At 39.3% G+C, this 13,254-nt stretch overlaps 1 protein-coding gene across 1 annotated transcript; it reads left to right on the top strand.

Annotated features, from left to right (window-relative positions):
• The first annotated feature begins 2,727 nt into the window (after positions 1 to 2,727).
• On the top strand, positions 2,728 to 4,095 carry LOC147517522 (uncharacterized). The gene is made up of 2 exons (XM_086593624.1): positions 2,728 to 2,925; positions 3,055 to 4,095. The coding sequence occupies exons 1-2, from the start codon at positions 2,728 to 2,730 to the stop codon at positions 4,093 to 4,095; spliced, it is 1,239 nt and encodes a 412-aa protein (XP_086449750.1).
• Positions 4,096 to 13,254: the final 9,159 nt, after the last annotated feature.

A 13,254-nucleotide genomic window follows, 5' to 3' on the forward strand; every position in this document is an offset into this window, starting at 1 on the left:
CTATTTGTGCAGCAAAATAATCCTGTGGTGTAAACTTTTAAACTCCATTTTTTAATATTATTATATTTTTGATAATGAGTCCAAACTAGAAATTTGAAATTTGACACGAACAAACTCAGTTAGAATTTGTGTGACGATGATCTTCTATCTATCTATGTACTTTAGAAAAAAAAAGTTGTATTTGTCTAAACATTTTCAAACTTTGCCCGATTAAAATGTACAATACGACAAAATAAAAAATGAAACATAAGAACAAGACAAGTTCAATATCTCCATGAAAAAGACGGCTCTCCACTGCCGTTTAAAACCATTTAACACCGTTCCGTTAAGCAAACGGCGTAATATTAGGCCGGGAGTCTAACGGCGTTACTGTTATATTGTCCCCTGATAAGCCATCAAGTAAACCAGTTATACAAAAGCCACGTGGTAGAATGTCAGAACGCGTGTCTCTAATAGTGGTTTAAGAAGCAACGGTTACGATTTTTAGTTGGACATATTATAATTATAATGCTCTTTTTTCTAATCAACACGCAAGGTTTGCTTTCATTCTTTGTTTGTTTCACTTAACCAAAACTGTAAATACGTTACACACTTATATACAGATCCTAGTTTTGAGAATCATCGTCGGTGAAGGACATGTTTACCTACAATATAGGGGTGGGCAATGGGCCGGGTTGGGCTAGTCCGGCCTGGAATATTTAAAAGCCTTTTAGATATTAAGGTTGGGTCGGCCCGGCCCGGCCCTAAATTTCAAGCCTTGACCCTACTCTAAGTCCTCTTTAAAGGCTTTAGGGCCGGGTTTTAGAGTCGGGTTTTAGGGCCGGGCCTATATATTTTCTTCTTTTTACAAATGTCATTTTTCAGACAAAAGTTGTTTTTTTGTTTTACGTATTACAAATGTCCGCTCGTATTTCGCTTTTTAATGGTGTGGGCCGGAAACCTTTAGTTCTAGACTTGGTTTGGATGTGAATAAAAATATAATTTATAAGAAGTAAGTGGGAAAATAAATTGAGAATAATAAGTTATAGACTTTGATTTGATGATCAAATGAATAAAGTCTTATTTTTTTTATTAGTGCTCATTGTTGTTTCTTCATGGGCGCTAGATAGGTTGACAAATTTTTGTTATATAAGACAAGTTATTGGAAGTATCCTTGGGTGTAAGTGATAAATTATAAAGGACAATGTTATTTTAATTTAAAATATTTAACAAAGAGTTGAACAATTATGATACATGTATTTATAGTGAAAATGTGAAACTATAACTATGGCTGAATTAGGGTCGGGCCTATGTTTCAGAACCTTAGCCCTAGCTCTGCACTAGAAGGCCTTAGGGTCGGGTCAGCCCTGGCCTAAACTCTGTGAGGGTTTTAGTTGTGAGGGCTTTATAGGGCTTAGGGTCGGGTCGGGTCGGTCAGGGCCGAGTTAGGGTCGTTAGGGCCAAATTCCCACCCCTACTACAATATCATTTTTTATAACAAAAAAATCTATTTAGACTCATTTAATAACTATCTAGGGACTCCATATTTTACATCGCATCCAATTTATATTTCTCTTTCTAAAAATCAAAAAACAAAAATAGAAATAAATAAACAACTAATAACTTATTCAATTAAATGACTAAAACCCAAAAATAGTAACAAATAAATAAGAAAAAAACTTAATTATATTTCCACACAAAAAAAAATAAATAAAAGAAAAGTTAGGCGTCCCAAAAAATCCACCTTCCACATTCTCAATCCTCTTTTTTTTTTTTTTTGTTTTTTTTTTTTTTTTTTTATTTTCACAAAATCCCACTTTTTATTACTTTACTTTAGTTTATATTAATTTAGAATGGTTTTCTATCTATTGACTTGAACAAATGATTCATATGTATGGTGTATATAAATGTCAAAAAATATGATGGGCAGTTGGGCTCCCAATTTTTTTTTTTTTTTTTGTGTGTTAAAGTGTATTCTTTTTTTATTTGTTTGATTTGTTTTTGTGGAAATATAGGTAAGTTTTATTTATTTATTTGTTACTAATTCATCGAGAATAGAAGGTCAACAAATTCATCGAGAATAGGAAGAAATACTTCCACTAGTAGATGTGGGTGCAAAGCTGGAATACGAATTATGAAAGTGGCAGCAGGAGCTGTAAATATTAGTATATAGGATGATTTAGTTTCCTTTCTCATAAGATTATATTTAGTTTCCTTCTTTGTAAGATTATTTCCTCCTGTATAAGATTATAATCCCTCTATATATTGCCTCCATCTTAGAGAAGAATACAAGATTGTATATGTAACCATCGTACTCATATTCTAACATAGTATCAGTAAACTAGTCGAATCAATAAACCAGTTGAATCAACCACCATCCACCACCAGCCGAATCATATAACTTTCTTTTTCGAATCAATTGAATCAACCACCATAACTCATAGCCGAATCAACCGGAAGTACCCCGAACCCGTAGATTATTATCCACCAAGACAATCTTGCTTTTCCCACTGGTATCACTTTGGATGAAACCAATTATTCATTATGGTTGCAACTCATGGAGATAATCTGCGGGTTCGGGGTAATAATCCCACACACTGCTTCAACATGGTGGAGTGTGTAATAATCCCACACACTACTTCAACCGGAAGTACCCCAAACCCGCAGATTATTATCCACCAAGAAAATTCTACTTTTCCCACTGGTATCACTTTGGATGAAACCAATTATTCATTATGGTCGCAACTCATGGAGATGCGTATTGGCTTCGCAACAAATTTTGAATATCTCTTTGGTGAAGCAAGAAGACCTGACCTCAGAGACCCCAAACTTGGAACATGGATTACAGAGAATCACAAAGTCAAAAGTTGGCTTATTGATTCAATGAGTCCATCCCTGATGCAGAGATTTATCTGCCTCCCTGCAACTACGGATATATGGGAGGCTGTATCGAACACCTTCTATGATGGATCGGACGAAACCTGTACCTTTGAATTGAATCAGAGATCTTTTTCTACCAAGCAAAATAGTCGACCATTATCCACATACTAGAATGAACTGGTTGCTATTTTCCAGGAAATCAATCACAGGACTATCTCTCAGGAAGGAACAGTTGCAGGGGTGGCCCAGTTGCATTCTGCGATGGCTAAGCTTCGAGTTCATATTTTTCTAAGTGGACTCAACTCCAAATTTGCTCAGGTTCGTGGAGAAATCTTACGAATCGATCCAAAACTCGATTTGGAACATACGTATGCATATGTCCGAAGAGAATTTCAACAGAGACAGACAATGGGTGGCTCTCCTCTAATCTCTGAGAGCTCGGCTATGTTGGCTAACCAAACTCGATTTGGACCTTCGTCTAAAAACCGAAACACTCAATCAACTAGAAAGTATGGCAGCCTAGTCTATGCTCACTATGGGGAAACAGGTCATTCGAAACAGCGATGTTATGAACTCATTGGCTACCTTGAGTGGTGGGACTTCACAAAGAAACCGAGAAAGAAGATTGTAGGGAAAGCTATGGTGATATCTAGCGAGGAAGACAAATCGCAGCCTACAACAAATGTTGCCCACCTAGGTATTGTTGGTAATGCATCCGTATTTTCTATAACTTCTAAGAATAGTACTTGGATTGTTGATACAGGTGCATCCGATCATATGACGAGGGATTTAGGTCAGTTACAATCCGTTCTCCCTTCTTCCCAATTTGTTATCTCTACAACTAATGGTAGTACCTCTCCCATTACTGGAGAGGACTCTGTCATCTTATTTAATACTCTTACATTAGACAGTGTCCTTGTTGTTCCATCCCTTGAATATAATATGTTGTCGGTTAGTCAAATTACCTCTACTCTTGCTTGCACTGTAACTTTTTGGCCGTCCTTTTGTGTTTTTCAAGACATTCTAACTCGAAAGATTCTTGGTTATGGTGTTAGACGGGGTAAACTCTACTACTTGGAGTTGACAGAAAATAGGGGACCGAAATTCAGTCAGGCTAACCAAACTAGTAGCACAGATAAAGCTCGAGCCACTATATGGTTGTGGCACCGGAGACTAGGACATCCGGGTATCTTAGAAAATTACAACCACATCTTTTTTCCGTTCAAAATGATTTAGTATTTCATTGTGACATTTGTGAACTGGCTAAGAACCATCATATTTCTTATTTACCAAGTTTGAATAAAAGTTCAGAACCTTTTATGGTCATTCACTCTGATGTTTGGGGTCCTGTAAAAATCCTTTCTATCTCTAAATCTCGTTACTTTGTTACATTTATTGATGAGTGCACTAGAATGACTTGGGTGTCTTTGCTTACAACAAAGAGTGATGTCTGTACAACATTTCAAGAATTTCATAAAATGGTAGACACTCAGTACCAAAAGAAGATTCGGGTTTTGCAATCCGACAATGGTACTAAGTATGTAGCTGCATCCAAACTCGACAAGTTTCTCAGCCACCATGGGATTCATCATTAGATCTCTTGCACTTATACTCCGCAACAAAATGGATTGGCAGAATGGAAGAATAGACAAATAATGGAAATTGTTCGTGCCTCTCTCTTTGGCATGAACATGCCTCGGTTATATTGGGGAGAGGCTGTGAAATCTGCTGCTTACCTCATTAATCGAACATATTCCCAAGTGATAGACTTTCAAACCCCCCAACAAAAGATGCACTCCTTACTTTCAGTTCCTAACCTCCTAAACCTTGAATCCCGAGTCTTTGTGTTGTGAATATAATACTGCAGAAACAACATTACCCACTACAATAGATCAATCTTACACAAGGATCAATCTTTCTTACTAGACAAGACTTCAACACCCTCCAAGCAATATCCCAACATTTCTCAATATCAAATAACAAGCTTATAAAGTAAAACAATTAATGTAAAAGAAGAACAAACCACAAGACGAGATATATCGTGGTTCGACAATTTGCCTACTTCCACACTGCGAGTTCCAAGCTTTACTAGATGTTCAGAGTAACAGATTGCAAGTCTCTCAATCCACTCACAAAGAATGAACACTCAACTCACAAAGAATTGGTCTCTTATAATCTCTCTCTTTCTTGGTTTTGGAAAAGTTAGGTTTCTACAGAAAAAAACCTATATTTATACTATTTTAGAAAACTTTCGAAAAAGGGCAAATTCGTGCTGAAATAGGGTGGAGCGCGGGTCGCGCCCTTGACTAGGTAAAGTTGGGCGTGGGTCGCGCTGAAGAGCATGTAAGTCACGAAAGGTATGAACGTGGGTCGCGCCTTGCCCAAGTGTAAATGGAGCGCGGGTCACGCCCTTCATACCAGAATGAGAAAACATTTTTTTTCTCTACAATACTCCACCTCGGTGAGGTTTTAACACATAAAACCAAGCCGAACACATCCAGCAAGAACACATCCATCCAAAAACTCGCAGTCCATCCGCCCCTAAGGGCCATGCCCACAAAGGGCTCTATCAAGCATGTAGAATTTGGAGCAAGTCCAAACAGTGTTGGAACTTAACTCCGGTGACAACCTTAGTCAGCATATCAGCAGGATTGTCATGGGTGTCCACTTTCTCAAGTGCAACATCACCATCCTCAACGACATCCCGTATAAAGTGATAACGAACATCAATATGCTTGGTCCGAGCATGATGAACCTAGTTTTTTGCCAAATGAATAGCACTCTGACTATCACAATGCAAAGCAATACTGTTCTGCTCAATACCCATATCATCCAGAAGACCTCGAAGCCATAATGCCTCTTTCCTTTGCCTCGCCAGCTGCCATATACTCTCTGCCTCATTAGTAAATAGAGCAATCAGAGCCTGTAGCATAGACCTCCAACTAACTGGTACACCATGCATCATAAACACATAACCAGTAGTCAATCGTCGTCTATCTAGATCACCTGCATAATCTGAATCCACATATCCACTGACATAACAAGTGCCTCCACCATAAACTAATCCCACATCCAAGGTACTCATCAAGTACCTTAATACCTATTTCACTGCCTCCCAATGCTGCTTCCCAGGATTAGCCATATACCTGCTTACAACACTAACGGCTCGCGGAAAAATGTCATGCGTGTACACCATATAGTATACATCAAACTGCCCACTGCATTAGCATAAGGAACATGTGTCATATGCTTCTGTTCCTCCACCGAACTAGGAGAGAACTTAGCTGAAAGCCTAAAATGCCCAGCCAAAGGCGTAGAAATCGACTTTGCATTCTCCATACCAAAACGCGATAGTACTTTCTGAAGGTATTTCTTTTAAGATACAACTATCTGTCGATTCTGCCTATCTCTGTCAATCTCCATGCCCAGTATTTTCTTGGCTCCACCTAAGTCTTTCATCTCAAACTCAGAGCTAAGTTGAAATTTCAACTTGTCTATCTCCACCATGCTTTTGGAAGCAATAAGCATGCCATCCACATAAAGCAGGAGATAGATGAAGTTATTACCACGAAGCCTACGAAAGTAAACACAACAATCATACTTACTTCGGGTGTACTCATGTTGCATTATGAACGTGTCAAAACGCTTGTACCATTGCCTAGGCGATTGCTTTAACCCGTACAGTGAAGGATTCAATTTGCATACATGATCTTCTTTCTCAACAACGACAAACCCTTCAGGTTGTCTAATATAGATCTCTTCCTCTAAGTCCCCATACAAGAAAGCAGTTTTCACATCAAGTTGATTTAACTCCAAGTCGAAGTGAGCAACTAAACTCAATAATACACGAATGGACGTATGTTTGACCATCGGGGAAAATATCTCATTGTAGTCGACTCCTTCCTTCTGTGAAAAACCCTTTGCTACAACTCTTGCTTTGTACCCAGTACTGTCGGACTCAGGAAGGACCTCTTTCTTTCTGAACACCCATTTACTGCCGATAGTCCTTTTTCCCTTTGGCAATAAAACTAGGTCCCATGTGTGATTTTTATCAAGAGATTCCATCTCTGCTTGCATAGCTACCAACCAATCTCTGTAATGAGCATCTCTGACAGCTTCCTTGAAGCTATCGGGCTCATCATCTTCGATATTCAGTGCATATGCCACTAAATCTACCTGACCATAGTGTTTCACCGGCTTCTCGTGCCCATACTTATGCACTTCTTTAACTTGTCTCTTTAGCCTAGGGTCAGCCACTACAAGTTGCAGATGCTCTTGCTCTTCTTCCTGTTGCTGTGTGGTTGCATGATTTGGTGCCTCATCATGATCTAACCAGTCATCTGCTGCATCAGATAGCTCAAGCTTAGTAGCTTGAACTTCTATAGACTCACCATTCTGCCCAGCTACTTCTGACTTACTGAACGATAACACGGAAGTCTCATCAAAGGTAACATCTCTGCTGACTAGGAACTTGTGGTCTTCTAGACACCACAATCTGTATCCCTTGACCCCATTTGCGAAGCCTAAGAATATGGCCTTCTTAGCTCTAGGATCTAGCTTGCTTTCTCTCACATGGTAGTAAGCTGTCGATCCAAACACTCGCAAAATACTATAATCAGCTGGGTTACCTGACCATACCTCATAAGGTGTCCTTCAATCTATAACTGGTACTGGTGACCTATTGTATAGGTAACATGCCATGGACACTGCATCTGCTCAATACTCTTTGCCTAGACTGGCATTAGACAACAAACATCTCACTCTTTCAAGCAAGGTTCTATTCATCCTCTCTGCCATTCCATTCTGTTGTGGCGTGCCCCTGACTGTCTAGTGTCTGGCATTTCTTTGTTGCGCACAAAACTCTTGGAAAGGTCCATAGGTATACTCAGTACCATTGTCAGACCGTAATGTCTTTACCTTCCTATCTGTGCGATTCTCAACCCTTGCCTTCCACTTCTTAAGTGTCTCAAACACTTCATCTTTCGATTTCATCATATACCAGTTGTTAGGACCTGGGCACACCCGCCAGGCCTGGGCGCCCATGGGATAACTAGTACCAATATTGTCCCCCACTTAACCACCTATTGGGCTTGGGCCACATCTTGGCCATGGGTGTGGGGTTTTATCCTAAAAGGCCTCGGTACTAGTTAGTGAGCTTCCCACTTTATCAACCCATGATGAACTCCTTTCTTGTTCAATGTGGGACTATTTCTTTTTTTGGTCCACACACTCTAACAATCTCCACCTTGGACCGAACTCTAAGGGAGTCCATTCGTTCATCGTCGAGCATGATCCAATGCCAGAGCTCTGGTGTGTCTGGGCCTCTAAGGGAAGAGGCTTTTTCTCAACCCCAGAGCCTACTCCACCTCGAACATCATTCCATGTTGTTAGATCTAACTCGAGTTACACCCTCTCGAATCTCTACAACATCCAAGGGGCACCAATCTTCGGTGTAACGGGCATGCTTCGTTAAGCAACTCCACCTGAGTTGCGGTCTTCGCTGGCGCTTCGGCTTGAATGATTTCGTCTTTGATTCTACATAATCAGTGCCTTTTGTCCCTACCAAACCATCAGCTCTGATACAAATTATTGTGAATATAATACTACGGAAACAACGTTACCCACTACAATAGATCAATCCTTCTTACTATACAAGATTTCAACACCCTCCAAGCAATATCCCAACACTTCTCAATATCAAATAACAAGCATATAAAGTAAAACAATTAATGTAAAAGAAGAACAAACCACAAGACGAGATATATCGTGGTTCGACAATTTGCCTACTTCCACACTGTGAGTTCCAAGCTTTACTAGATATTCGGAGTAACAGATTACAAGTCTCTCAATCCACTCACAAAGAATGAACACTCAACTCACAAAGAATTGGTCTCTTATAATCTCTCTCTTTCTTGGTTTTGGAAAAGTTAGGTTTCTATAGAAAAAACCTATATTTATACTATTTCAGAAAACTTTCGAAAAAGGGCAAATTCATGCTGAAATAGGGTGGAGCGCGGGTCATGCCCTCAACTAGGCAAAGTTGGGCACGGGTCGCGCTGAAGAGCATGTAAGTCACGAAAGGTATAAGCGCAGGTCGCGCCTTGCCCAAGTGTAAATGGAGCACGGGTCGCGCCTTTCACACCAGAATGAGAAAACATTTTTTTTTCTCTACACTTTGGTTGTATTGTATATGTTCATATCCCTAAAGCTCTGCGAAAGAAACTTGATCCATGTGCTAAACGGTGCGTCTTTGTTGGCTATTCTGAGTTTCAGAAAGGATATAGGTGTTATGACCCTCAAACCTGAAAATTACATGTTGACAATTACATGTGACCTTAGATGCTTCTTTTTGGGAATTAGAACCTTATTACTCCAGGGGAGTCTCTGAACCTTCTCCTCAAGGGGAGAGCTATAGTGATAAGAATGTGCTACAAGAGGGTGTCTGCAGCGCACCATTAACTGAAGAATCGACCCAGAATGTTCTTCCTCAGGTAATCTAGGCCCAGAATATTATTCCTCAGGTAATTTCGAATCCATGTTTGATGAGTCTGATGAGTTGTCTGATGAGTTGTCTGATGAGTTGAATGAAACACATAATCCCATGTCTGATGTGTCTGAGGTTCCTAAATATTCACAAAGATCAAATAAGGGAGTCCCAAAGAAACAATATGAACCTGATCCTAAAGCAAAGATAAAATACCCAATTAGCAATCATGTGTCTTTCCATAGGTTGTCAGAATCGTATGCACTTGCTATTAATCAATTATCCACTGTATCTATTCCTAGTAGTGTGCAGGATGCATTGACAGATCCAAAGTAGACAAAGGCGATGAACGAAGAAATGGAGGCACTACGAAGTAATGGTACTTGGGAACTTATTAATCTACCCATTGGAAAGAAGACAATTGGGTGTAGATGGGTGTTTACTGTGAAGCTCAAAGCAGATGGAAGTATTGATAGATATAAAGCACGGTTAGTTGCAAAGGGATATATGCAAAGGTATGGAGTAGATTATCAAGAGACTTTTGCACCTGTAGCAAAGATTAATACAATTCGGATTCTCATATCAATAGTAGCAAATCGAGAGCTTGGTTTGCGAGGTTCTCTTCTACAATGAAAGCATTTGGTTATAAGCAAAGTAATTCAGATCATACCTTGTTTATAAAATGCAAAGAAGGGAAGGTAACAGCTCTAATTGTGTATGTTGATGATATGGTCCTGACAGAAGATGACCCATGTGAAATGAAAGCATTACAGGAGTGTTTGGCTACTAAATTCGAAATGAAGGATTTGGGGCAACTTAACTATTTCTTAGGGATTGAGGTTGCAAAATCTAAACATGGGGTTTCTCTTTCACAACATAAATATGTGTTAGATCTTTTAACCGAAACTGGAATGCTTGCTTGTAAACCAGCAGAAACGCCCATAGAAATGAATCATCAGCTGGGACTTTTTCCAGATCAAGCTCCAACAGACAAGGGTTGTTATCAGCGGTTAGTTGGGAGATTAATATATTTGTCACACACGAGGCCGGATATAGCTTATGCAGTGAGTGTCATCAGTCAGTTTATGCATACACCAAGTGAACTGCATATGAATGCAGTATATCTTATCTTGAGATACTTGAAGAATGCTCCGGGCAAAGGGTTGTTGTTCTCAAAAAATGGTACCTCGAACATTAAAGGTTACACGGACTCTAATTGGGCAGGTGATCTAATAACCAGAAGGTCCACATCTGGTTATTTCACTTTCGTGGAAGGCAATATTGTCACTTGGAGATCAAGTGCAGAAGCCAAATTCAGAGGTATGGCTCAGGGTGTATGTGAATTGTTATGGATTAGGAGTGTCTTAAAAGATTTAGGTATTGCATATGAAAAACCTATGAATCTTCATTGTGATAATAAGGCAGCCATTAAGATTGCCAAAAATCCTGTACAACATGACTGCACCAAACATGTTGAAGTTGATCGTCATTTCATCAAGGAAAACCTCGATCAAAAGGTTATATAATTTCCATTTGTCAAATCCGAGAACCAGTTAGCTGATGTGCTTACGAAACCAGTTTTAGGAAAGGAGTTCCATGGTATAATCGACAACTTGGGCATGACAAACATCTATGCCTCAACTTGAGGGGGAGTGTCAGCATGAGCTATAAATATTAGTATATAGGATGATTTAGTTTCCTTTCTCATAAGATTAGATTTAGTTTCTTTCTGATAGGGTTATATACTAAAATCATTACTTTTGTATTAACTCTAATTCTTTATTTTTTGAATGAGAATCATATGGGCAAATGTTATGTATATTATATATGTTATTAGTTATATACATACGTCTAATACTTTATGTTGTAGATGATATGGTGTGTGGTGACACACAGAAGATTATATCATCAGTACCTTATAAAGTATATGTAAACGTTGACAACCTAAATGGATTTGGACAAACCATTGGTACGGTTGTAGTATAATCTGGTATTAGTCTATCTTGACTACAGGATTACACTAGTACAATTTGTGTGTATTGAACAGGACCAAGTGAGGTTGTTTCTCTTTATACTGACTATATAAGAGAACAAACACCTCTGTTATTATGGATGTTTGTCCTCTTAATCCGGATATAATAATGGGCACTTGCGTGCATTGTACATTGCTTTAAATCATTAATGAGTGAGATTCATTTGTGAATCAACAAACTCAATGGATTGGGTAATGACATTGTATGTAAGGTGTGTTGTTGATTATAGAAGGAATTCGTGACCCACAAGAAATCGGGTTGATGATGTCCCCTTGAGGAGCTCATAAGAATTGTCATGTAAACCCTGCAGGTGGATTTAATCAGACATGACAATGAGGTTGAGTGGTACTACTCAAGGACATAAGAAGTTGATTAATGTAGTTGTCAGTAACTTGACTTAATCAACGGGCATTCGATATCTTAACACGGGGAGATCAACAAGCATATAATATGGAGCCCATAAACGTAATACACATAATTTGGGATTAGGGTGGTAGTACTGCAACAATGGTCTTTAGTGGAATAAACCATTTGTTGACGGACTTGGGCCGTGTGTTCTGGGCGAACATGAGAAGCCCAAGCCCGTCAGGAGACCTAACCCTAATTTCTTCTCATGGTCCCTGTTGTAGCCTATATAAAGAAACCCTTTTCTTCTTGGCCAAATTCAATATAATTAAGTGATTGCTCAAGATAGGCAAAGAAACAAAGAAAGGGTTGGTAGATCGTTACCCACACAACGTCCATTCCAATGATAGGAATACAACAGAAGATCAAGAGGTTGCTGATTCGTAGAGCTTAGATTCTCAGAGATATCACAGCTGTTCAAAGGTGTAATTTCCTAACCAAATCGTGAACACCCTGTATTCCGCTGCGTTTCACGGTTTGTAGTCGATTACATGAAACTATAACGGTTCCTACACCTTCTTTGTAAGATTCTTTCCTCCTGTATAGGATTGTAATCCCTCTATATATTGCCTCCATCTTGGAGAAGAATACAAGATCGTCTATGTAACCATCGTACTCATATTCTAACAGAAAGTCAAACATGAAAAGAACTGGGAAATAACTGTGGCTGACGACAATCACAATCACAATTTGGTGACTCCAAGTAAAAGGAACTTGATGACGGCAAACAGAGATATGCCAACAGCAGCAAAGGTGTTAGCAGAGACTTTCCACGATGCGCGTATTCCGGTGGCAAAAGTTGTTATCGTTCTGAATGGTGATGCAATTGGTCTTCGTAAGAGGGCATTGTGGAATCATGTTGAAACAACGAGAAAGAAACCCAAAGACGGTAATGCAAATGCAGTATTGGATTACTTCAAAAGGAAAAGTGATGAAGATCCGCAATTTTATTAGGCCATGGAATCAGATCACCAAGGAACTTTACTGAATTTCTTTTGGGTGGATGGACGATCACGAATGCAATATGAGCATTTTGGTGATGTAGTTTCTTTTGATACAACCTACAAAACCAACATCTACTCCATGCCATTTGCCCCATTCATGGGAGTCAACCACCATTTACAGTCCATCCAATTTGGTTGTGCACTATTACTAGATGAGACAGAGAATACCTTTTTGTTTGAGACTTGGCTTGCAGCTATGGGTGGTCGTCCGCCATCTTCCATACTCACTGACCAAGATAGAGCGATGACTGCAGCAGTTGCCAAAATATTCCCTAACACTAGACATCGCTTTTGCCTTTGGCATGTCATGAACCACTTTCCAGTCCACCTAGGACATGTTTACTTCAGAAGGTCAAAGTTCAAAAAAGATATAAAAAGGTGTATACGGGAATCATTTAGGATCGAGGATTTTGAAATGAAGTTATGGAAGACCACGATTTGAAGGAACACCAATGGCTACAAGTCTACA

The sequence above is a fragment of the Coptis chinensis genome, chromosome 2 (assembly GCF_015680905.1).
Source record: "Coptis chinensis isolate HL-2020 chromosome 2, ASM1568090v1, whole genome shotgun sequence".
NCBI lineage: Eukaryota > Viridiplantae > Streptophyta > Magnoliopsida > Ranunculales > Ranunculaceae > Coptis > Coptis chinensis.

What these genes read in the sequence shown, in the direction of transcription:
- LOC147517522 (XM_086593624.1), top strand. Translation starts at nt 2,728, where the DNA reads ATGGAGATGCGTATTGGCTTCGCAACAAATTTTGAATATCTCTTTGGT. An exon ending in CTACGGATATATGGGAGGCT is followed by an intron (nt 2,926 to 3,054) that starts GTATCGAACACC and finishes GCTATTTTCCAG; the next exon opens with GAAATCAATCACAGGACTAT.